General features: G+C 29.5%; 3 protein-coding genes across 3 annotated transcripts in view; 1 reads left to right on the forward strand and 2 right to left on the reverse strand.

The window, feature by feature from the left end:
* LOC122271814 (voltage-dependent calcium channel subunit alpha-2/delta-3) overlaps window positions 1-27,252 on the forward strand; it is a 443,634-nt gene that overhangs the window by 116,868 nt on the left and 299,514 nt on the right.
* Window positions 3,163-11,753, reverse strand: LOC107442118 (uncharacterized). The gene is made up of 4 exons (XM_043047788.2): window positions 11,595-11,753; window positions 9,663-9,783; window positions 6,769-6,890; window positions 3,163-3,690 (listed from the first exon to the last, which is right to left on the reverse strand). The coding sequence occupies exons 1-4, from the start codon at window positions 11,634-11,636 to the stop codon at window positions 3,463-3,465; spliced, it is 513 nt and encodes a 170-aa protein (XP_042903722.1). The 5' UTR covers window positions 11,637-11,753; the 3' UTR covers window positions 3,163-3,462.
* LOC122270445 (uncharacterized) overlaps window positions 21,103-27,252 on the reverse strand; it is a 9,073-nt gene continuing 2,923 nt past the window's right edge. The window contains exons 2-4 of the mRNA XM_043047789.2: window positions 23,816-23,960; window positions 23,562-23,608; window positions 21,103-21,511 (exon numbers count right to left, since the gene is read on the reverse strand). Coding sequence (XP_042903723.1) covers window positions 21,254-21,511; window positions 23,562-23,608; window positions 23,816-23,960 — 450 coding nt within the window. The 3' untranslated portion in view covers window positions 21,103-21,253. The remainder of the gene's footprint in view (window positions 21,512-23,561; window positions 23,609-23,815; window positions 23,961-27,252) is intronic.

Genomic DNA, 27,252 nt, shown 5'->3' on the forward strand with positions numbered 1-27,252 from the left:
TTTATTTTTACATTTACATAGTTCTTCTATACACAATGTATGAAATGTTTCAATATAAAGGCATTATCGGGGGAGAAAAATGAACTAATTGATGATGGTTATGCCGACAATCTAAAACATTTTAGCGTGTCTCAACGCCAAAAATGGTGGCATGTAATTTACACTTAAATGGTGTAAAGTACATGCCACCATAGGCCGGGATAGCCTGGTTGGTAGGTCGTTGAGCCCATGTCCGAGAGTTCGTGGGTTCGGACCCCGCCGGCTGAAGACTCCCCCGTGTAGTTGGTGACTGATGCACGTTAAAATTCTATCGAGTCGCAAAGTTCTCCATGTTCCCATAACAAATCAATACATTTGGGGGTACTGGATTTGAGAACGATCGTTCTCTGATTCAGGTCGAAATTACGATCTGTGGATGTATGAATGTGCCCGCCTTATAAACAGGTGTGACGTATGATGTGGCAAAAGTCGAATTCCTGCCCTAGATGGCGCCACGGAAAAACAAGAATCGCACACTCTGGCTTAAATTTGCTCGATTTCACCAAGCAGGCTTGCCCGTGTGGCAAGTGGCATTAAAGCCAACCAACCAACATGCCACCATTCGACTTGCACCGACCTCAGTGCTGACGTAAAATATCCTCATTAGTAGACGAATCATGGGCTAGAGTCCCCTTGCCTTCAGGCTAACCGAGGGAGGTTTTCGTGGCTTCCCTCTCCATGTAACGCAAAAATCATACTTTTGAAAGTATGTATGAACACTCGATTTCGTAATAACTTGAGATAAAATATTCATTCACACAATATTTGGAGTTTCTCAATACCAAATTCGGATAGAAATTAAATCACAGTTTTTTCAGTGTACTTTTAGGACCACGGACTCTCAGATTGGAAAAATTTGGTTCTTCTTTTGCATTTGAGAAAAAAAATATTTATATGGGTGAATTTGTTAAATTTCTCAATCAAAAATATTTTTTGTGCGAGCGTGTGTTGTAGATTAAAATACGGTGCTACTATTTTACATAGAACATTTTATGGAAAAATTATTAGCAAACATCCTCAGTGGTAGACGGATCATGGATTAGATTCCTCTGCTATCACGCTAACCCTGGAATGTTTTCGTGGTTTTCCTCTGCATGTAACGCAAAGGCGGGTTAGATCTAACAAAAAGTCCTCCGCGAAGGCAAATGTTCCTCAAAACTTGTTCTCTTGTCTTCTGAATTGGGTTCAAAATTATGAGGCCACGGAGTTGAGCATCGGTTCAACATTTTAGTAGTCGTAAGCCCAAAAATGGATTTTCAACGATGGTTATAAAATAAAATTAAATTAAATTAAATATAAAATAAATATTAATTTTTATTAAGAAAATATTTAATTCTATCACACAATGGAAAAATGGTAAAATTCTGGAAAACGTTCACTTCTACATAGATTTCTGACAAATAACGTATGGAATCTAACATAGTGATGTAAAGAAAATGCAAACCAACATTGTGATGCAAGTTTTGCGAGCCAGATATACGTGCCTTAAAATAGATTTAAAAATTGATTATAATGTTTTAAAAATATACACTTATTTCCAATTATATAGAAATTTCTTGCTTCCCCTAAATAAGAAAACCGAGTAAAGCCAAGAAAACACAGTATGGTAATTTGGAATTAAGTATTTTTTTTTTAAACTAAACTTTTTTCATTTATGCTTTATATTTTTTCATTAATGAGATGCTTACTCTGTTTAATGATGTTTAATCTGTTACATATGTTACAGCTCTGTTTAATCAAAGACGGAGTTTAAAGAGCATTCTTTAGTATCTAATTATTTTTTTTACTTTAACTTAATAATTCAGTGAAGCCCTTCAAATAATAGATTTTCATAAAAATAACATTAATCAGCATAAGAAATCTTGAAAATATCATTATCATTCATGCTATTATTTTAACATACCTTAATCCGAAACATTAATAAAAAAGATATATTATAAATTCTTATATTGAACTGTCAAACATAATACACTTATTAGACTATAAAGGCAAAACACTTGAATAAAATGCGCAAAGGTGGGAATAACATATGGAATAGAGAGAAGATGTATGTATTCTTTTAGCTGTCTTTTATCATTAATAGAAGAAGGTGATAAGATATTACTGAGCATTATTTTGAACATATGTAAAAATTCTCAATGCGCACATTATTTTCATAAAATGATAAGTTTTATCAAAAATTAATGAAATATTTATCAGGTAAATATGAGTTTTAACAGACAAACGCAATTTGTTTTAGATTAAAGTTTGACTATTTTTGTATAATCTTACATCTGTGCTTTTTATTAACTGGCTACATTTGTGTAATCATACAATTTTTTTTGTTTTAGATGGAAGCTTGGCTATATTAATTTGTGTAATTCCCATTGCTTAGTTTTTTTTTATCTAAATTTTCAGGTATAAAAGAAAACAGATTGTAATATTAATTGCTCCTGAATTTCGGAAACAACATATTACGCAGAAAAAATGTATAAAAAATATTTAAAACCAACAATTTTAAATAATTATTTATAGAGAGCAGTGAGAAACGTTATATAATTTTAAATATTCAGTGAGAAGCGTATATACATATATTAATGATAAAAATGTCTGTTATCAACTAAAAAAAATAAGAGCAAATATTCGAAGTTCTAAAAATATGAAAAAGAATCCTCTTTTTTTTAATAATAGAGATGTACAAGTCAGAGGCTGTACTATATAACTTGACTGTTACATTCAATGCATTGCCATAATATTGTGGTTGTCAATGACAATCAGTTTTTTGAACTTTCTTTTATATTGATCTAATTGGTTGCTACTGGTATGTGTTTGGTCGCTGATAAGTATTCAGTATACTGGTAATTGACTATGTTATCAAGATTGTTGAAATAATATGCGTCAATTGTACTTAATAAGATCATTGCATTTACTTTGCAACATTATTTAAGCATGTCAAGCTTGAAATACTAGTCCTTTTTCATAATTTACTTAACGATTGCTGAAAGAGAATCATTTAAAGTTTTTTTGCGAGAAAGTAGAACAGTTTTTTAAATTTTTTCGTAATTTTTTAACATTTTAAACCGCATATTACGCAACAGAAAACAGTAGTTACTTTTGCGTTGTGTGGAAAATTCAAGAAACTCATAATGCTTGCTAAGTTTATTGTATATTTTAACAAAATACTGAAGCACAGATAATATACTTGTTCAACATAATAATTGCAAATTAATACTGCATATTACGATTGTCTAGTTCAATAATTTATTTATTGTATAATCATACTGCAATCTTTACTTGTTATTCTATTTCTTTTTTGAAAATATAATCACATTTTGAAAATGTAAAAAAATAGATAAATGTAAGGCATACTTTTGTGAATTAAACTTTTTTCAATAATTTCATTTATTGTGCAAGCAATATTATTTTAAAAAAGTTTATATTTTATTAACATCCGTATGTCCAGTCTTCGCAGTCATCGTCCCTTGGACGTTCTCCTCCTGGTCCTTCTTCAACTTCTGGTTCTGGATCTGGTTCGGCAGTTTCTGGTTCAGGTTCAGGCTCTTTTGTTTCTGGTTCAGGTTCAGGCTCTTTTGTTTCCGGTTCAGGTGGTTGTGCTGTACTCAAATCCTCTTTTCCAGGTACAACGCATTCTGGCTTATGTTTAATAACATGCTATAATAGAATTAATAAAATTCATGAACAGGAAATATAATTCGAGAAATACAATCGATTAGCTTGAAATTGATAATTAAGATATGAATTTACATATAAATGGTGAGCGAAAAAGTAAAATTTCTAACAAAAGACACTTTTCTAGGGAAACATTCATAATTTGATGGCGGGATTAACTCAAGGCGAAAGGAATTTTTATAGTAAACTAAAGGGTATAAGTGATTAAATAACACAAGAAGCTGTCTAATAAGCTCAAATAAGTGATTTTGAAGAAATCATATCACTTCAAAGAAGCTACAACACTGCCAAAATATGCAATGAATAAAAAAAAATTATAAGATCTAATTCAAATTCGATGAGAGGGTATAAAAATTATGCGGGTTGATATAGTATTAAGTTTTCTTGGTGCTAGAAACGATAATACTTCATTAAGCTGCATTTTTTAAATAAGAAATAGCTAGTTGGTTCCAGAATACATTTCATCCTAAAATGAGTCAACCTTTTTTTAAATGATACTTTTAATCATTGCAAAAACCTAAAGTAATCTAAGAAAAATTTTAAAATTTATAGATTCTTTTGAATTTTTTGTTGTTTCACATTTGATAAGCATTCAAAAAAATACCAATAAATATTCTATGGCATATTTCATTAAGCAAAGCGTTTAGAAGAATTCGAGAAAAGAGTTCGAGTCAAATTACAATGTAAAATATTGGCACTTTGCGTATATCATCTGTAGAATCCATTTTAACGTAAAATCCATTTTTACCTTGAAATATTATTCTCCAATTTTAACGCTAATAATAATTTTAAGTGGTTTTATGGTAATTATTACTGTAAAAATTACGGTATTTCGAATATTTTGTTTCGTGACATATCCTTTTAAAAAGGAATTGCAGTAAATAAATAATAATTTAAAGCGTGTTCTCATTGAAATAAAAGCATAATTTTTTCAATATCACAAAAATAATCAATAGAATAATAATCACGAAAATCAATATTTCATGAATAATTATATATGATTTGTAATAATTTTAATGACTTTTGATTATTATTTTTAAAGATTAGTGCTCCAAACCCAAGTATTCACTTTAGTATTTTAGAAGCTCAGTTGTAAGAATCGAACTGGTTTTATTTAAAGCTTCATTGTTACCGCAAAGTATTTCGAAATTAAGACAATTTAATTTTTGCAAAATCTTTTTTCTAATTTGAAATTTTATATAATTGCCTCTAAGCATATAATAACAAAAATATTTTGAATGGGAACCAAACAAATGAATGATAATAACATCCAATCTACTAAACAACTTTTTTGATTCAAGAGTTATGTTTCCACAGGCTATCTGTTACTCTGGAACTGAATCTAAATAAAAGCTGAAATAATTAATAGCCGTTCAATTCTTTTTAATAAGGTAAACAGTGGAGAAAAAAAATCCTAACAAAAAATTTCTGGAGAAAATTTTTTTTGGTTTTCTGTGCAAAATTCTTATTTGGGACTTATTTAGTGAGACAATTTTAATCAATGTTAGAAAGTCATTAAAAAGCGGAAATAATAGTAAATAAATTCACTTAGTTACAGTCTGTGACGGTTTTTGGAGTGTATCTAGAAACAAACAATCGCCGGCTTCTCGTAGGTAGGTAGTTATTTTATTTACGTCACACTACAGCTGCACAATGAGCTATTGGCGACGGTCTGGGAATCATCCCGGAGGATGATCCGAAGACATGCCATCACAATTTTGATCCTCTACAGAAGAGATGGCTTCTCCGCTTGGTAGCCCAAGAACCCGCGGGCGAAGTTGAGCACTTTAAGGCAGAACAGTTAAACGAGGTTACAGTTAATACCGCACACCCTCGGTCCCTGCGTCGGCTGATCAAAGTGGTCCCCCACTCGCTTACTGACCTCAGCCTGTGATACATGTCTTTGGTGTTCTGTTGGGAACGGTGCCTTAACGATCACTCCACTGCGGGGCCCGGGTTATCACTAGAAAGCCAGTCCTTAGACAACAAATTAAAGCGCCAAGAGTGCAAATGATATGACGAGAAACATTTTAAATGAATGCTAAATATTTATAAATTTTACCATTTGAAAGCTGGACATAGCGTTTCTTTCCTGTAGTAAAGTATAGATCTTAAAGCTTACATACTGCATAGTTTCATAAAAAAAAATTTTTTTTTTCTAAGTCTTCCAAATTATACTCAGTTAAACCTCGATATCACGAACTCGAAGAGAGACGTTAACAATTTCGGTATATCGAAAATCAAATATTCTTATCACATGCCAAGTATTTTTAACAATTCAGTCAAAGTATTAACTGTAATATACTTAAAATTTGCATGACACGCATTTTCTGCGAAAACAATAATTCAAGCAATATCAGCATCTTTAGATCCTAATTAAATTTTGCATTTTTATTAAGTTCTTTTCTTTCCTTTTTTCTTTTTTTCCCACTTTATTTTTTGTTACTGTATCGATTTTCAGTATATTTGAGCTTTTTATTTTACCCCATACTGCAATATTACGGTCTAACAGCAATTACTTCCCCATAAAAACCAGTTTCTTTTGGAATCATTAAATTACAGAGTATTTATAATCACAAAATATGAGAATACTATAAATTTCGGATATTCTTGTCTATACACACTTATCTTACAAGTGTATTTCTGTAGAAATGGGCAAATTCTTCTTAAACATAATATTATCTTTTCCATTAAAGCTTCAAAAAAAAATTATTTATAAAATTATTCAAAGACATTAAGAATTGGAGCTCAAGCAAACGTTTTTAATGTTTCAAAAATTCGGAGAAAAAAATTATGATCAAAAACGATTTTTTTTAAATCAAGGGTCATCGAGATATGTATTTAACTAAAAGAGGTCTTTTTCTCATATGAGCGTAAAGAATTCAGATTTTTTTATGACATCAGAGCTCGACTTTACATTGATAGTCATTTTGACATTTCATTGATAGTAAATACTTTTTCTTTCGAAAATTTAACGATGATTTAATTTCCTGATTAAACTATCATGAAACGGTATATATTGGCGAATTTTAATACTCTCACAAATAAGTTTGTACTCACTCCAAAAACGGTTAATTCATGAGTAGCCACGCATTCAAGGCCTTCTTTGCATGGGCACTGGAAAATATGCATATTTGGCTCCTCTTCTTGGTCTTTTTTGCTGATTGGTGTGCATGATTGTCCTACATGAGAGAAATACAACTGGTTTTTATTATGCATATAATAAATTTTCATTGCATATAATGTATTCATTGCTTGTATGCAATAAATACTGCTTTTTCCGATTAATACTTCTGATGGAATAAAGGTGCTGCGCTGTGTACTTTGTATTTTATTTGAAATACATGGATTTTGTTCGCAATACTTTCGATGGACCTCAATCCCGATATCATAGTCTTCATTATTCAAATAAAATATCGAATCAATAAAATAAAGTATTGCAGTTCATATAACTTTAAAATTATAATTTAATTTTCACGTAATAACACCCGTGTACCGAAATACAGCGTTTAAAACATATTAAATGCCATCAACATCATAAATGAGAGTTATTACATATCTTCCATCGCTTAGGTAAATGTGGCTTTTGCATAAATTCGTCTTAAAGCTGAACTTCAAATTCTGAAATATGTATACCAGTATAACTTAAATTCCGTTCCTTTTTTGAGAATAAAAGTGTTAGGTTTTATCTTTTACTTTTTCCAAGTAAATTATGTTAATCAACCACATAAATGAATAATTTTATTTAAATGTTTTTAAGGTGATCTTATATTGTTTTCAAGGTAATGTTTTCGCAATCGCAATTTACTTTGTCTTTCAAATGCTTGCATATTATATTTTACATTTTAATAAACATATTTAAATATGAGATTTAAATGCATTATTTATATATTTTTATATTCGATTTAATGAAATAATTGCTTTAAAAAATTTCTTGAAAAAAACAGTTTTAAGAAATAAATTATTAATTGTTCAATTAATAGCCCATTTTTACTAGTACTGCAAACGTTTAGGATCGAGATAGAATTATACAAATTGAAAATCATATTTAGCAATTGTGTTTGGTAAACAAAGGGGGAAACAACGGTAAAATTTAAAAAAAAAAAAGGAAATCAAACTTATTGTAAATTTCTACAGTCCACCCTTCTTAAAATATTGTATCAAAATATTGAATTGATTTTTTTAAACATGTAAAAATCACAGCATAATATGTCGAGCGCGGTGCAAGACACGCTGAGACATGTATGAACAAGTGAACTCGTGTGCTCAGTTGAGTAATGGATTTGCCCAATTCTATCAAAAAATTTCAATAAAATACTATCATTTTAAATATTTTATTGAAATACATAGTTTGCAAAATTATGTAAGAAAAAGAATTAAAGGTACTCTCAATTGAAATTTTGAAACAATATTCACAAAAAATATGATTCTCGCTGCACGTAGGGATTTTTTTAATTGGTTTGACTAGATTTCAGTAATATCTTTTGCAGAATTATATTTCAAAACACCGCGATTCTGTGAGAGAGAAAAATCATTTTTTTTGAAACTTCCATCACACAACAAAACTTAAATTCCTCTAGTTCGAGAAATCATCTAAATTTGGATTTTTTCATTTCAACTCTTGAGTAAAGTAAGTAATAGATAATTTTAAAAAATATATTTTAAACATTGAATTATAAAAGAGATAACTTTTTTATCTTTTGGTATTTGAGACACGGTAAAAATTAAGCTGAAATACGTCGAAAAAGATTTTTTTTAAAAATTATTAAGTTTAGTTTATCATAATCATTAATTGAACAATTGAGTATTAACAATTTCTGCTTTTTACAAGCTATGTTGTTCTTCCTTTAATTGCATGAAAGTAGCATATTAGCAAAATTCTTAGTTTATTATTTCAAACGCATTTTAACTTTTTGAGTAATAATAGAATCGAAGAAAAATATGAAATTCTAAAACATATATGCATTAAAATGTGAAATATTCCAAAGGAAAAAATGTTGGTTTTTCTGGTATTTTATTTTCTGGTTTCCGTGACACAACTGAAATGAATGTAACCTTACTTATGTTTGCCATGATAAATATTTGCTTTCTTATGAAAATTTGAATATTTGAAGTTAAAAACAAACATTTTTGACGTCTTTATTTAAAACAAACATTTGCTGAGAGAATCTTAATACAGAACCTTAAAGCTTTCTATTTTGGTGACATGTTACATTTTTTAGAAATTTGAATAGAAACTTTTAATTATATTATTTAAAGATAATAAAAATAATCTAAACGTATAATATGTTTTTTTTTTCATTATTTATCTTATTGATCCGTTATTACCTGTTGTCCTTCACTAGCAATGGCTCCAAAAGGGCGTCACAATCCCACCAAAAATTCTCCGGAATACTATCAAAGTTTATAATCTTTGGAAATTTAAATAGATAACTATTCGTACATTAATTTACACTATTAAACACAAATATTTTATTAAAAATGGAAAATAGTTAACACTTTACTAATTAGCATTGCAACAAAAACTATTTTTAAGTTGGTTTTAAATTACTTGCTAAACTACAGTATTAGCAAAACGCCGGCCATTGCAATGTTCTCTGTAAAAAAATTCCGGATCAAATTACGGTTAAAAGTACTGGCACTCTGAAAGCAACATTCTCAAAATATGCTTTACCGTAAAAACCATTTCTACCGTAAAATTATCAATTTTTGTTCCATAAAATTTTAGGATATATTGTATTGGCTCCGTAAGTGCCGATACTTTTCACCATAATTACAAAGTACACCCATGCTGGGTAAATAAGCCCCATTATTAAGATTTTTTTCAATACCTTCCTGGGTGAATCTAGTTTTAACAATTATTTTTTGATTCAATGATGCCATCTGAACAAATTAATTAAAAAAATATTTACATAAATGGTTTCATTAATCTAATTCTAATGTTTCGAACTGACCTTCATCTCTCAGACTTCGGCAGACACCTCCCAAAAATGATACAATAGCATAAGTCACGCAGCATTCGCCCTCTTCACAATCATCTGCTGATTTGCAGCGTCTCCTGGCACCAAGAGACACCTGAAACAAAACAAAAAATATTACGATAAAGACAATTATATTTCTGAACCTTAACTTATTTAGTAACTTAAAGTTAACTGAACTTCATAACAGACCTAAATGAAGAATTAATCTTTTCATTGTATTTCTAAAAACAATGTTATTATGTTAAATTATGTCTCCACTGAAGTTCAATCATAATATTATATAATCAAGTTTAAATTATGTTATCATACTATTAAAGTCGCAGTTTGAATGATAGAGACATTTTGCATAGCATTACGATTTTCTGTTAACTCTAACAAAAACGCTATTTAAGCATCACAGCGCATGCGCGAAATTTCCATACAAATCGCAGAATCACTTAGAGCAGTGTTTCTTAACCTTTTTGGTATAATGGACCCCTTTTAAAATTTTTTAAGAAGTCACGGACCACCCCCTGTGAAAAAAATTATTGCAAAAAACATCAGTTATTAGAAAACATTTAATTTTATTATTTTAATAGTATACAAATTTTTTAAAATTTTTAATGTGAAGGTTGCTGCTGCTTTTCCTTAATTAATAAATTGGATTGGGGGATGGTATTCGACAAAGCAACGCGCATATCATGTTCAACATTCAATCGATTTCGATTTTATTGTCACATGTGTGGAAAAAACCCGCTTCGCAAAGATTCACTGTAGCAAATGGAACTATAGCTGCCATAGTTCGCTTTTCCAGCAATGGGTAGGCTTCCAAACATTTTAAAAATTGGGAGTAGTCAGCAGACCCCCAAAATATGACTCATGGACCCCTTAGGGGTCCATGAAGCACAGGTTAAGAAACCCTGACTTAGAGGATAGAATGTAAGGTTATCGTGAAGGTTAACCTAAAGCAAACGCTAGTCAAAATTTCTCTATTATAGTTCAAATTATCGGTCTACTATAGTCGAAGTTATAACTCTACTATAGTTGACGATACAGTTTTATTATAATTCCAAATTTAAATAGCTGATCTTCTAAATAAAAGTATAGGTATTGTATTATTTCCTTTATAATTATTTATTAGAAATGATTATGATTAGCGTGATGCACAATATAATAAATTTAAAGAGATTCATATCTGGAATAATTTCTTCTAGCAAATAATTTAACCTCTTAATGCTTAATATAAACTTACCTATGCAAGTTTCTACCCAGTTAAAGCTCTCTGCTGTAAAGTTTTTATTCGAAATTAAATTAATTAGCATAAAAATGTCATTTTAATGCTTGAAATACCATTTTATACATATTCATGCATTGTTTTCTAAAGTCATTTTAAAATTAAAATTGTACGATTTTTAGCATAGCATTTTTTTCAAATAATTGTATTAATAAAATGAATAAATTTTAATTAATGTGTAAGTAACAAACTTAAATTATTGAACAATAAGGAATAATTTATAATACAAAATTCGGCTTAAAAATAATAATTTGTTCAATTCTAACGTTTTAATTGTTTACAAAACTGTTCCTATACAATCTTTAAAACTGATTTGCACTATCGAAACTTATTACTCTGAATTATTTAGGTAGGTATAATAACGGTTTCATGAAAAAAAATCTTCATAAAAAATAATTATATGAATAAATAAGTAAAAATGATATATAATAAGTAAATAATTTTAAAATATAACAAATTTAACAATAATGAACTCTTAAGTGTTAAATTAAGATGTAAATTTGAAAGGAAATACATTATATGAATAAATTAAAATTAAATGAATAAATTAAACAAAATAAATATTTATTCTTTGAAATATTTTGTACAAGAATTAATAATTCTATTAAAAACAAAAGTGATAATATACTCACAGCTGCACAAGCAAAACATAAAGCCAACACAAACCACTTCATGATTAACTTTTGCAAAAAATGATTATTTCTGGAGATGATATGCTAAAACCTAACAATTTTTTATTCCTTATATACAATATTCTTCTTCTATTCTTTCTATCTCCCTATGCGTTCCTCTTATCCTAAGAAAGTGACGACAATAATCCTTATCAGAAAGAAAGAAAGAAAGTAGGGAATCCTCCTTATGGTAAATTCTATCATTTTTTCGAAAATAAATGATGAAGTCTAGACTTTTTTAAATCAACTCTAATAATTGAATTGAATGATTTTTAATGAAATTATCTTATTAAAATATAAGGATTAGGAAAGCTTCCGTATGTTTTACTAAAAAAGTTTACAATTTATACATTTATATTTTAACAATTACATTATAGATCTATATAGCTTTGTGGTTTCTGCATTGAAAAATATTTCAAAATCATAAACACTATAATAACTTTTAAATTAAGTTATAATAAAAAAAATTTTAGTTATCATGTTTGAAGAAAATATTCCTCTTAGTTATAAGCTAATTAGTTTATAAGTTTTAGTTATAAGCTGATTAAGACTTTTTCTAGAGCTATTCTATACTTTTTTAACCCATTAACAACAATCACAGACTGTTTAGTTTCTATTATTTTTTTTTTCATCATTTGAGCATTTAAATCGTCCTCGAGACCTGAAACTCTTAATGAATATTCCTTTTGATGTGAATTTCAAATAAATTCCTTCACAGAAGTCGTTGCAAAACGAAAATCCCGCTTGCTGTGAATCGTCTCAATATTCTCGACATTTCGAAACATTTTAAGAGTTTCTTCTTAAGAATGTTTAGATTTTGATGAATAAACTTCGGAATGACTATCTCTCTGGACTAGTTTTGGTAATTGGATATACTATAGCCTACGTCACAGATCGTGTTATTCCTACTAAATTTAACTAGTAAACAGCATTTTCTGCGAACCTGATTTCCAGCAACAAGTAAAAGCATCAAACGAAGTGTCTTGTTTATAAGTCGCTACTCGCCAGGTTGGAATTCTATTAGTCTAGTTCCTTTGGAAATAATTTATATTGTTGTTTTACCGAAGTTTATGAATTTAGTAAACATATTTAAAACTCAGTTTATTAATTAAACTAAAAGNTTTTCTAGAGCTATTTTAGACTTTTTTAACCCATTAACAACAATCACAGACTCTTTAGTTTCTATTATTTTTTTTTCATCATTTGAGCATTTAAATCGTCCTCGAGACCTGAAACTCTTAATGAATTTTCTTTTTGATATGAATTTCAAATAAATTCCTTCACAGAAGTCGTTGCAAAACGAAAATCCCGCGTGCTGTAAACCGTCTCAATATTCTCGACATTTCGAAACATTTTCAGAGTTTCTTCTTAAGAATGTTTAGATTTTGATGAATAAACTTCGGAATGATTATCTCTCAGAACTAGTTTTGGTAATTGGTATTTGCAGAATAAATAACGTTTGTGATGCAAGCAATAAAAGATCCTTTTAGGGGTCTGGAATAATTTGCGAAAAGGAAAAGAGTTCCCTAATTTAGCAAAAAAATGAAAAAATTGAAGCTATTTAGACTTGAAATCAAATTGCAAAGAGATGTATTACGTCAATCAACATCCCGTAAAAATCCATTTGTAAAAATAAACACATGGCTTCATACTGCTTAATAAACACTAATTTGGTAACGTTGTCCACCTATGCTTTTTCGCTCTCGTGGATCACTGAGTTTATCTGACAGAACGAATTAGAAATTAATCAAATATCTAAGAGCGTGCAATTAACTCTTTGTTATCAATGAGAGCTATAAGCGAGGTAATATTACTTACGATATCTTTAAAATTGCTTGCAGTTTCTTTTACATCAATGATGAAACCACTGATAATATTCCATTTTTTAAATGTCTCTCTTGAACGATTAAATCAAAATTTTTGCACAAACTTTTTTTAGGATCGGGGGTTAAAGTTGCTTCTTTTACCCGCTTATTAAATTTCCCGATGAGTTATAAGACACATAAACTTTTCATTTTATCATAAGAGATATATAAACTTATATTGCCAATTATTAAATTTTAAAATTTCAGTGGATAAACATACTAAGTAAGGATTTTTTAATGCGTTTATGATGCCGAAAAAGATTTTAAGTGTGTTTGGCAACAAAAAGTCGATGCCAAATCTTAGAAAGCCTCTTTTTCCGCTGGAAACGCCGCGTACAAACGCTATGATCCAGACTGTTTGTATGAATGTTGAAGATTGGCATAGTAGCAGACGATTATTTTCAAAGATTTTAATTTAATTTGCTGTTGAAGTCATATTTAACCAGGTTGGCAAAAAGCATGAAATTAAAAAAGGACATATTGTGTTGGTGATTCACGTTTTCTCTTTGTTTTTTGAAAGAATCAGTAGAAGAAATAAATATTTATTGCGTATTTTGAATTTGAAGAAGAGCCTCAGAGCTCAAATAAATCTGATTAGAGTAAATTAAGCCTTACCTATTGAAACGCAGTACTATAAGCGAAAGCAGAGAGCACGCCGCACTTTACTATACTCAATACTCAATCAGTAGAACATTCTTTTTTTTCTTTTTAGTAGAACTTTCTTGTGTTTTTTTTCGTTAAATTAAACATTAAAATTTTATTTGTTTTTGTTTCGCAATATTTTTTTCTGTGCTACATTTATGTTTTTAATTTAGTAGTTAAGAATAAAAGGTTCTTTTATTTTTGCAACTACAACAATGAGCGTTAGAGATTTATAAATTTTGAGATGGATATAAAATAGAAAAAAAGACATATTCTGTAGTTCCTCTTTCAAATGTTTAAAAACAATAAAAAAAAAACTATTTTACTCAGATTCGCTAAAATGTCTCTTCAAACGTTTATCCACTCAGTTCATCAGTTTCTAAACGGCGATATGAACATGAAGAAGTCAGCTACATCGCAGAGGAAAAGCCAAAGAAATAGTATTCGAAAACCATTCGGTAGCTTCTTCAGATTTATGTTCGGCGAATGAAATATCACATTATGTCATATACTCAAGCTTTTTATGATCCCAGACATCCTTTTGATCTAGTATTCAGCAGATTGACTTAAAGGCTGTCTTCACTAAATCTAAATTTATATCCCCAATGACGATGACAAATAAGTTTTAAACATGATTTTTCCTCGGGTTGCACTCGGAAACAATTCGCCCCCCCTCTTCGTACCATGTACTTCTGATTAATGTTGTCGGTCCCGAACGTTATTAAAGCCATGTTTTTTCTCAGTCGTCTTTTGACGTGCCTGACATTGCTCAGCCCTGTTGAGCCTTTCCATGTCATACTTTATTTTTCTCATCTTCCTCTATTGAATTTGGATAAGAATAATCACATTCTGTGTGAAACGGTGTTGTTTGTCACATTTTGTTGACAAATTTTTCGGAATAAAGTCTTTTCTTTGTGATGTTGAGGTACTAGTTATTAAAATAATTTAGTTTCGGCAGACAGAAGGACTTAGTATGGCCAAACTTACTGGAATACTGTGAAGTTTAATGTGCATCTGGCTCTTTAGTTACACTGAAAAGATAAGTAATTTTTACCGAGCGTTTGCAAAGTTAATAATAAAATATTATTTTATAAGACGTGGTAAAATTAGGTAACTGTGGTAAAGTTAAATAAATTTTTTTCTTAATAGTTTATAACGGGGCATAAAAACCATTTTTTTCAGTTAAATTTGCTCTTTAGTTATGTATATCTTACTAACTGTATGATAATAAGTATAATTTTTAAAATCAGAATTTCCGGTAAAAACCGTTACCATATAAACAGATATATTTAGCGTAGAACACATATATTTACCATATATTTTCAAATAAACGGTTTATACGCCGTATATTTGGTTTTTATTACCAGTATTATGCGTGTTTTTTTTTACCGGAAATGATATTATTATAAAGTATGCTAATTTTACCAAAATTTGTTTCCCCTTGTAACATGTTTATTTCAAACATATTATAATTCGTGTTTTTTTCAAATTCTTTCTCCTTTTATTATTTTTCCATAAGATATGTTGTAATTTGTTTTTGTTACTCTTGAAAAATAAATCGTAATTAAGTTGACTCAGTGAACTGAATTTACCAAACGCTTTAAAATGTCATCTTTACTTCAACTTTTTTTATTTTTTATTAATTATTTTTACTTTCTTTTCATATTAGTTAAAGATTTCGTGACTAAGAAAATTGTTTGATTCGATGATCAGAGTTTTAAAGTAAACAGCTAGATCTGACGTCAAATTTAGATCAAGTCTAGTGATCTGCTAGATCAAATTTAGTGCGGATCGCTTTAGAAATACGGATTTGTATAAGGTTCTTACACACCTACAAATAAACGCTCTGCTTCATGTATCTAAACATTCATTTTATACACATACGTATAAGCATTCATTTAAATGGTTGAAGGTAAAAAAGGAATATTCTACAGTTTAATTTAAAACATTGCTTAGTGCTAAACCAAAATTCGTTTTTCACTTGGGGTGTTCCTGGACGGAAAAGTCATAGCTTTCAAAACGAACGTTTACAAAACGAGACAAACTACACATAAACCCTCCTTTTTATTATTATAGATGAATATAAGAGTTTTATTAATAATATTGCAATTTATATTGCTGTGGGCTCGCAAGCATACCATATAGTTTTAAAAGAATCTTAAAAAATATGACGATAAGATTATATATTTATCAAAAATAGAAGCTGTTTAATTATCGAACTCAAATAAGATAAATCGACTCAAATAACATTGATCTTTTTCGTGAGAAAATTTTTTGTATGTACAAGTGGTGATCTCAAGCTTAAGAATGAATATTTTTGTCTTCAATAGAAATTATCATATTAGAAACGCGAAAATAAACTTATCATTGTTTTTGCCATGAGAAAATTTTTAGTTCCGTGACATGCTAGCGAAAAATATTTTTAAAAGATCTTGTGAAACTGCATTCAATTACACTTACTTTATCATTCAACTACGTTTTAAAAACCAACTATTTTGTGCATTTCTTAATCTTCTTTCATTTAACTATACTGATATAAAATTTGGTAATTACATGCATAATAACAGTTATATTCAAAATTGTACTGTTCCCTTTATTTATGTTAAAAAAATGGTTCTAGAGTCCATTAAATGGGTTAATAATTATCTGTTAAGGAAAGTAAACAGTTGTCAAGAACGATTCCAACTTTATTTATGTTGATTTATTTACTTAAGTCATCACGAAAACTATATAAAATAGGATTTTAAAAGTTTCTACAACTTGCTAAAAGCAAGTGATGAAAATTCTATCGAATTTTTCTAAACGGTTTTCGATATAAGAATAATCAATATATCAAAGTCAATATTGACAAAATGCAAGTTTCTAAATATCTTAAAGGAAAATATTAAGTCGCCAACTCTTGTGTTTTATTCTTATGAAAAATCAAGCATTAGTGCAACAAAAGTGTGATGTTTTGCAACATATACGTATTAATTAAAAAATGATACATAGTAAATTAAACTAAATTCTACGACAATTTTGAAATAGAAAATACGTGTACAGTGCGCAAAAGAATTAACAGACCACCATGAATAACTTTTAATCTAATGATCGGGTCTTCACATTGTAGGACACAATCTTAATGGTTCAAATATGTAACCGCACGATTTATGCAATGACTTTTTTAAAATTCGATTTTTCAAAAACAATTGAATCGTTTTGGCTCAAATTTTGCATTTTCCATGTGAAATTACATTCTTTAAAATGATGTAAATAATGTGCAACTTACATACGTTACATTGAAAAATAATAAATGCTTACTGAAAATTATTTTTTGCATGGATTTTTTTAATAAATTACTTTCATAATTGTATGAAAAAAACTTTTCAATACCCTTAAGTTCTCGAGATATGAGGAAATACGTAGAAAAAAAAGTGGTCTAAACCTTGGATTACTATCCTGACCAAACTATTGGGACTATATTGGAATTTCGGCTACCTCCCCCCACCCATATTTTAGGAGTCAGAAATCCAAAATCATCGAAAAGAATATATATTCTCTCGGAGAAAGTAGGTTTGTGTCTTATTTTGTTAATCAAAATATCGTCTGCACTAATTAAGTTGTATATTGTAGATCACCCCCTCAAACCATTGAAATTGAGTCCTAGAACGTGAAGATCCAATTATTAGATCAAAAGTTATTTAGAGAGGTTCGTTTTTTTTATTGTGTATTGTACATTGTAATGAGTAATAAGCAGGCATCTGCCAAAATAGTTTTTTCTCCTTGCAAGATTTAGCAGGTTTTTCAACAAAACGGGATTTTTAAACTAATATAAAACATGAATTTGTTCGCATTTGCCATGGTTATTTGTACTCAGTTGATGAAAAAGAACTTTAAAAAAAAGCATGTTTTCCAAATTTGAAGAGATGGTCGATTTTGCAATTGAACAAAATTAAATTCTGTCGGTTAACAACGCTATTAATATCATCTCAATGGAAACAGCCATTATGAGACAATAAATAAAAATCTTTGCAAAGCAAAAACATCGGTTAATAAGCGAATGAGAAGTTGAACGTACTGAACAAAACAAAATGTTGACAAAAATTACCTTTAGTTATGATTTCATCTCATTGTGACTTAACAAACTTGATATATTTCAGTGGTCTTACCTTCTCTTTTGTAAATAATTTAGTCTGCAAATTCCGTTAGAAAAGTACTCCTTGAAAACAAGTTTGTTTCTTTATTAATAGTTGATTTCTAAACTTAATTCAAAATTACAATAAATGAGAAGGCAAAGGATTTCAAGGGGGAAAAAAAGAAATATAATTAATTTTGCTTATAATAGTTTTGTTTTAATACAAAATAAATTGGCAGTGCAAGGAGCTACTTAATATTACAAATAAAATAACTATTGCAATTTTTCTTCAATTTCCAGAATTTTTAAGGTAACAAAAAGCTCTCAGAAAAGAAGCAAAAATCATATTAGCTAGTTAAAATAAAAGGTTATTTTTTCATTAAACAATTAGAGCGTTATTTTAAAAAAAATTGTAATTAAGCTAGTTAAAATGAACTTTCATTTTTTTAAACAATCAGTGCGTTATTTTTTAAATCAAATATTTGCAATTTTGTGTTTTGTGCATGTTTCATGTCTCTAACTACTTTTATCTTTTTTTCAGGTAAGTTCCAAATCGTCTTACATATTGAAAAGGCATTGTTTTATGTTTTGTTGACAAAATTTTGTCAAGTAAGATTTTTCATTCTTTCTTCAACTTATAACATATGACATAAAAATTTTTTTTAAATTTGAATATTAAAACCATTTTAAAATGCGCATATTCTGCTATGTATTTTTATAAATTTTTGCTTGTTTCTGTATCATATATACAATTTTATAATTTTTATCTAAAAACATGAAACTAATTAATTAAGCTAAAGCCCCTTTATATACCTTAAACTGATTAAAAACATTTTTTCTATTTCTTGAAATCGTGAAGTTTGTTTTTTATGCTTGTAAATTCAGAACAAAGACAGGGACTAAAAAGTGAAAACGTAGTCAGTCACCTGGTACCAAATTCGGCCGAACGTTAATTGAACTGATGAAACGAGCATGTTGGTCAAGAAAATATCATTTATGTTTAAAGATTCTTTTAACTCCAATAGCAATTGATAGAAATAAGNATTTTTTATGTCCTTGGAAAACATATGGATGTTTTCACCCTTAACGCTTAAAAACAATAGTTTCAAACACCCATCTTTTAGAAAAAATAAACACAAAATCAATTTCATAGAAAAAAGATATGCAGAGACAATGCAGTGCACACAGAAATAAACAGACCACCCTGAATAACTTTTGATCTAACGATCGCATCTTCACATTCGAGAAAAGTTTATATTAAGTTCTAGGACTCAATCTTCAAGGTTTGAAGGGGACTTTGAGTATGTTAATTAATTAGTGCTTACACTATTTCAAGTGACGAAATAAGACACAAAAGCGTATTTTTTCTGAATAAACACAACTTTTTTCCGCGGATGCTGATTTCTGACCACTAAATAATAGAAGGTAGTTGCAATCTGGGAAATCGGCACCCAATAGTTTGGCCTTGCGGAATTTTGTTTTTAATGTAAATTTGTAAATTTTCTTCTTTTTGTTTTCTACTTACAACTGTAAGCCTCATGCTCTGTAAGCCTCATGGTGCATGAGGAGTTTTAAGTCGTTTAAATTTTAAAAAAAATAGTTTGGTCAAGAGAGCGATTCAAAGTTTGGATCCCTTAAAGCTTATTTAAATTTTTGCTTATTTTGCCATAGCTCAAGAACTTTTGAAGCAAATTCAAAAATTTTTGACCTCAATTATAAAATTCATTTATGCTAAGATGCGAAAAAGTTTATTTAAAGCCACATATAAATTTTAGTAAATATTTATTAATTTTTATTATTTTATTTAATAATATTCGAAAAATATTTAAGCAATGAGGTGCAGCAATTTTTACGTCATTTTAGAGAATACAATATTAAATGGTGAAATGCAAAATTTAAGCAAAATCGGTCGAACAGTCCCTGAGAAATCGAATTTTGGAAAAAGTCATATTTTTAAAACTCGATTTCTCGGAAACTATCAACAGATTTCGCTGAAAGGTTTTATTTTTCTATTTAAAATTGAATTCTTTGAAATGCGGTTAAAATTTATGTACTTTACAAATCAAAATATTTTCGACTACTTTTAAGATTTTAAAAAGATAAGAAGGTTTTTAATAAAAAAGATAAAGATTTTAATAAGATATTAAAAGGTAAAGATTTCTTAATTAAAAATCAAAAATCTTTACTAAAAGCTTTTTTAATGGAATTATCGTTACATCAACGAAAATGCAGAAATTTTTCAATTCACTTAAAAAGTTCTAGACGTATTTTGAAATACCCGAAAAGTAAAATTAACATTTAGGGATCGTAACTTGGGATTGCTCTCCTGACCAATCATTTGGGATCATATTTCCTAGATTGCAGCTACACCTTATATTTTGAGATTCAGAAGTCTAAATCCATCTAAGAAATATAAGTTTACTCAGAGAAAGAATAATGTTTTTGTGTCTTAAAATATCACCTGCACGAATTATCTAGGTTATTTGAGGTCACCTCCTTGAACCATGAAAATTCAATCCCAAAATGTGAAGATCCAATCATTAGATTAAAAGTTTTTTTGGTTGGACTGTTTATTTTTTTGCGCACTGTACATTTTTGTGTCTTATTTTTCAAATTAAAATATAGGATATTTAAGCAAGATATATATATATAGGATATTTAAGCAAGATATTAAACAGAGATATTTAAGCCAGATCCAACGAAATATTGAGATTACATCCAAAAATCCACTCACTATGCATTATCTACGGGAAAAACCAATCATTAGATCATACGTTTTTCAAGGCATCCTCTTTCTTATTTTATTTAGAAAAGTGTACTGATTAATTACGAATCAAAGAGACAACGATTATTTCTGATTAACTTTATTATAAGCTTATGAAATATTTATTTTGTAAAACTGAGATATTATTCGTACAATTTAATCATCATAAAAAACCTTTTATTAACCTTCTAAAATAATCTTATAGCTAAGAGTGTAAAAAAAAACGAAAGGAACGTCAATGCTCCGTTTCATTCGATGTCAGAGCGTGTAGAAAATTTCTAGAATATCCAGGATTAGTTAAGTTAGATGCTATCTTCAGGAAGTTCCTTTCTTCACTGTATGGGACGAACGTAGGTGGGGTAAAAGTTAAAGTTGAAGATGTATAATCAGTGTAATCTGTAGTAGAATCATATTCTGAACTGGTATAATCTGCATGACTCTCACTCTCCGGCAATATCGAGCGTTTCCTTTTTTCATATATTTTCTGCTGGACCTGAAAAAATAATAAATTTTAAATTATACTTTTTTAAATCTCTATCCTTCTGTGTCTATGAAATATTTTTTCTCTGAGAAATTGGTCAAATAATTTGTGAAAAATCAAATTTTAAAACAAAAACTGTTTTAAAATTTGATTTCCAAGGAGCTATTCGACAGATTTAGTTAAAAGTTTATACTTTGCCGTATTAAATTGATTTCCATAAAAATATTCTAACGTTTGTAAGCCATATAATTCATCATTCTTTTCAACTTATACAAAACTTATTATTCATTCTTGCAATTTTGCATTTTGTTAAACAACTTATTTAAAATGCATACGAAAAATAATGAATAATTATTAAAAAAAATATATTTCCATGGAATTTCCTTTGGAATTTTATAATTGTCTGCAACAAAAAGTCAATTTACTTAAAAAGTTTTATAATATGCTGGATCTATAAAAGTAATAAAATTTTAAATTCATATTTTTAAACTCCCTTCCAACACATGTCTTTGAAATACAAAATTTTTTTTTCTCGGAAACTACTGGACAAAATCGATTGAATAATTTCTGAGCAATCGAATTTTTTATGTCCAAAGCTCCAGAACCATCCGACAACATTAAATTGCTTTCTTTAAAATATTTCTTTATTAAAAAACCGTAAGGACGTCGCACACGGCTGTTTTGAATTTTCAACTTGCAAACAGTGCTCAAAAACTATGAAACTACGCGTAAAATAACACAGGTCTGTCAAAAAATGTACATTCAAAAATTAGTTAGAAATTAGCTGCTAAATTTGTAGAAAAAAAACACCATACGGGTTACTCTGCATGCCGCATAAATGCAACTTCAAATTTTAAATTTGGTGTGCTGAAAAAGTCATTTGTTTATAAACATAACACAGATTTTTTTTTATTTTTTTCTAAATTTTAATTTTTCAAAAATTATTGAAATTTTGCGTGTTTTTTTTTTGTTGCAAATATTAATCTATATTGGAAAATGTCTAATAACAGCCGTAGGAGGAATGTATTGTATACTAGATGATAAGCGAAAGCTCAAGAATGGTGTTAAAAATCCTTATCCAAATCTAACTGTTTTCGGTTACAGTGTCAAATTTCAAAATGGCAAGATCTACTTTTTACTATCAGAACATATAAAATCTTAAAGTGCAATAAGATCAATATTTTTAGAGTGGATAGTGATGCTGTTAGACAGATTTTGAATTAGGCTAGATAAATTATAAAACTGTGCTTTGTTATTCTTATCGTGTTATTTTATTTTATTTCATAACCGTCGTTGAAAAGTCGACAAAATTTTTGGGCTAATGACTACTAATGTTCAACTCCTTAGCCTTGTAATTTTTAACCCAATCTAGAAGACAAGATAACTGGATCAAGTATTGATCGAAATTTGCCTTCATGGAGGAATTTTTGTTGGAACTAACCAGCATTTGCGCTACATAAAGAGGAAAACTTCGCATGATTTTTTGGTACTTACGCCATTTAATTGGTAATTTTTCTGTTCATATAGGAACAATAGTGTATGATAATGACATTTTTGGTGAAACTAAACCATTATACTAGTAATAAAAATCAAAATATACGATACCTAGATTATTAATTTGAAAAATTTTCTGTTTATATAGTAACATTTTAACGGAAATTCCGGTTTTCAAAATTATAGTTCTTATTGCCACACATTTAGTAAGAAATACAAAATGGAAAAGTAAACTTAACCAAATAAATGAATTTTTTGCTTTGCTCTAAGGTATTGTGTTAAAGTTAATAAATTATACCACATTTACCGAACACTTATTATAAACCAATATTACCAAAATTATTACGAAAGCGTTTCGTTAAAAATTACCAAGATTTTTGGCGTTCCTATAGTGCCAGAAACATGGTACATTTCAACGTATTCTAATAGTTTTACATACTTTATTTTCTCATTGCCTATATTATGCAAAAAAAATCATATTTATTAAGGTTTATTTATTTTTTACCATAACATATCGATGCAATATATAAATTATTTTGTACTAATACTAAATTTGTAAAATACTTACATCTCGATTTGAACAACACACATGATTTTGTGACACACACATTTCACCTGTAAAATGAAAAAAAAAGTTAATCCAATGGAAAAATATGAACGGATTTCGAACTTTAAGCTCAAACCATAAAATTGTGCTGTAATCGAACTAAGAATGCGCTAATATTTAACAAAAGATAAACAAACTATTTTAAGCTTAGAGTTTATGTGTTATGAAAAATTTAAAAAATTATTTTTTATTTTATATTTAAAAGACATACTTACCACGAAATATCAGAAATTTGCAATAATCTGATATAGCAGCGCCTTTACGAGCCACGTTAATACAGCAAGGTATGTGTTCTGGACATTCTTCATTTCTATTGCAAAAATGTAGTGAACTCTTTTTGTGTGATATTACCACATTCACCTAAGCAGAAAAAGGAAAATAATTGTGTTAAAAGGATTAAATTAAAATTCCCAGATTGAAAGAATCATGATTTATTGTTTGTTAATAACACTTAGTTTCTGTATGGAGAAAAAAAAATTCTGGTAAAATTACCGTACTATATAGTAATAACATTTCTGGTGGGGAAAAATCATAATTCTGGAACTAAAATCCAAAAAAATTACCAAATTTCGTCTGATGTTGTAAAATCACTTTTTTTTATTTTTACTGTTGACTAGCTGGACGGAGTGAAAAAAAGTAAATAACTAATAAATCAGTATTAATCAACACTACGAAATCGTACATAAAACTGAAAGACATATAACAACATAATTAAGCTAAAACAATTTAATTTTTTTGTATTTTGCTATTCGTTGCATTTTACAGAGATTTTATGCTATAAGATTGAGCAAATTATGCTTTTAGAATCTAATCATCCCTTTAAAATAAAAATAATTACATTCAGTATGATTTGGCATAATGCTGTTGTTAGAGATCAACACCTGATTGTCAAAAAATATCACAATCAACAATTTTTCTGCAATTCATAACCTATTTAGAAGCCGTAAAATCCTATTTCCACAGACATGTCTTTATATATTTATATTTGTATATTTAGTACTTATTAAAAAACACCTATTAATACACTGTAAGAAAATTTACGGAAAAAATGGTTAAATAACAATTTATTTAAATGGTATTTTAAATTATTTGAGCAACTCAGTCAAATAACCATAATTAAGATGATAATCAAACTGCAAACTGTGAGAAAAACGGTTTATTAACTGCTTTCACCTAATATGGTTAAACAGCCAAAATTTTATCGCACTAACCATAGGCGCATCTAATGAAGTCACTTAGTTCCTTTGCAGCTGGATACCTGTTACCATATATGGCAACGTTACTTTTAAAAAGTAACGAGTAAAAGTACAAGTATTTTTAAAAAAAGTAACGAGTAAAAAGTAAAAAGTTCTTATTTTAAAAAGTAACGAGTAAAAAGTACAAGTAAAAGTACAAGTACTAAACAAAAAAANCTCGCCAAACAACTTAGTGCAACGACCTCTTTAAAGGGGGAGAATTTGAGGTCACATTTCCAATAAAAACTAAACGAGGACAGCACTGGGTCGTGACGCTTGAGCCGAAGAGCTTCAAAGGCATCATGAGACGTGAGGCCGTATCAATCTGTTGGGAGAGCTATAAATACGGCGAGTACCTACGCTCGCTCAGGTGCTACAAGTGCAATCGTCTTGGCCATATGGCCAGAGATTGCGACAATCCTGAGACCTGCTCAAACTGCGACGGCACAGGACACCGAGCTGACTCCTGTCAGGGGAAAAGTAAATGCATTAATTGCTACGAAGCCAACCTGCGGCTTGGCTCAAACCTAAAAACCAACCATAGAGCCACAAGCAAATCCTGTGTGTCTCATAAGAGAGCCGTAAAAAGTATCCAGCATAAGACCAATTACTGGAACTGAGCCTAGCAAAGAGATCAAGAGAGACTTTGAACCAAAGTGTCTGTAAAGAAATTAAGAGACCTTCACTCCTTTCTGTAACTGCTAAGCAGGTCAGCATTTGACCTTCGCCCTGTATTACTGCTTTATTGCGTTTTGTTCAAATTTTGTAGTCCCGCAGTGGACTGATCGTTAAGACACGGTTCCCAGCAGATCACCGAAGTCGAGCATCACTGGCTACGGTCAGTGTGCGGGTGGGTGACCACTTGGATCAGCCTGCGTAGGGACCGAGGATGTGCCGTATTGGTCCTCGTTAAACTGTTCTATCGTAAAGTGCTTGACTTCGCGTACAGGTCGTCGGGCTACCGAAGCGGGGGTGCCATCCCCTCTGCAGAGGATCAAAATTGTGATGGAATGTCTTCGGATCATCCTCAGGGATGTCTCCCAGACCGTCACCAATAGCCCATTGTGCAGCTCTAGTGTGACGTAAATGAACAACAACAACAACGAAATCATACATAAAACTGAAAGACATATAACGACATAATTAAGCTAAAATAATTTCATTTTTTTTGTATTTCGCTATTCGTTGCATTTTACAGAGATTTTATGCTATAAGATTCAGCAAATTATGCTTTTAGAATCTAATCATCCCTTCAAAATAAAAATAATAGCACTTAGTATGATTTCGCATAATGCTATTGTTAGAGGTCAACACCTGATTGTCAAAAAATATCACAATCAGCAATTTTTCCTGCAATGCATAACCTATTCAGAAGCCGTAGAACCCTATTTCTACAGACATATCTTTATATTGATATTTGTATATTTGGTACATATTAAAAAAACACCTATTAATACACTGTAAGAAAATTTACGGAAAAAATGGTTAAATAACAATTTATTTAAATGGTATGTTAAATTATTTGAACAACTCTGTCAAATAGCCATAATTAAGATGATAACCAAACTGTAAACTGTGAGAAAAACGGTTTATTAACTGCTTTCACCTCATGCGGTTAAACAGCCGAAATTTTATCATAGGCGCATGTAATGAAGTCACTTAGTTCCTTTGCAGCTGGATACCTGTTACAGCCGAGAGGGCTAATTGGTCGATTTCAAAACCTACAGAGTGGGAGTTCATATCCCAGCTTTGACACCACAATATTTCCTCCATTCCTTCCTGCACCTGAAGAGTTTCCGGTGACCTGCACTTCCCAATTTATGACTCTGGATTATTAGACTAGAATACTTTCACTCACGCATGGATAGCAACACCATACACACAAAAAAGTGGAATCTTTTTTTTTACGGTTTTGAGACAATGTTTGTTATAAAAGGTTAAAAAACAGTAAAAGTAAAAAATGTTCCTTGCTGTAAATTTTACGTTTAATTGGATGGACAGACTGCTGTTGGTTATTTTACCGTAATTTTAGTATGAAAATTCTAACAGTATACTGGTACCATTATTAAAATTAATAAAGCAGCATTGGCGCCGAATTTTATCACAATTACCAACTTTTATCACATATGATATTATGCAAAAATATTTATTCTTGATTTTACCAATATTATTACCAGAGTTGTGGTGGCTCAGGGGATAGAGTGCTCACCTCTCAATGAGGTTATCCCGGTTTGAATACCAGCGATGACTGGTCGGTTGTTCAGCAACGATAATATAATAAAATAGCAATACCAAAGCGCTTTTGCAAAAATTAGCATACTTTTGGTGTACCTTGTAACCAAAGACGCAGTAAACTTTACCATAATCATACAGTTTCGATCATACATTTTCCTCAGTGGATTTTATATATATATATA

This window comes from Parasteatoda tepidariorum, chromosome 7 (assembly GCF_043381705.1).
Source record: "Parasteatoda tepidariorum isolate YZ-2023 chromosome 7, CAS_Ptep_4.0, whole genome shotgun sequence".
In the NCBI taxonomy this organism is placed as follows: Eukaryota; Metazoa; Arthropoda; class Arachnida; order Araneae; family Theridiidae; genus Parasteatoda; species Parasteatoda tepidariorum.

What these genes read in the sequence shown, in the direction of transcription:
- LOC107442118 (XM_043047788.2), bottom strand. Translation starts at nt 11,636, where the DNA reads ATGAAGTGGTTTGTGTTGGCTTTATGTTTTGCTTGTGCAGCT. An exon ending in TATGTTTTGCTTGTGCAGCT is followed by an intron (nt 9,784 to 11,594) that starts GTGAGTATATTA and finishes GTTTTGTTTCAG; the next exon opens with GTGTCTCTTGGTGCCAGGAG. An exon ending in ATGAATTAACCGTTTTTGGA is followed by an intron (nt 3,691 to 6,768) that starts GTGAGTACAAAC and finishes ATTCTATTATAG; the next exon opens with CATGTTATTAAACATAAGCC.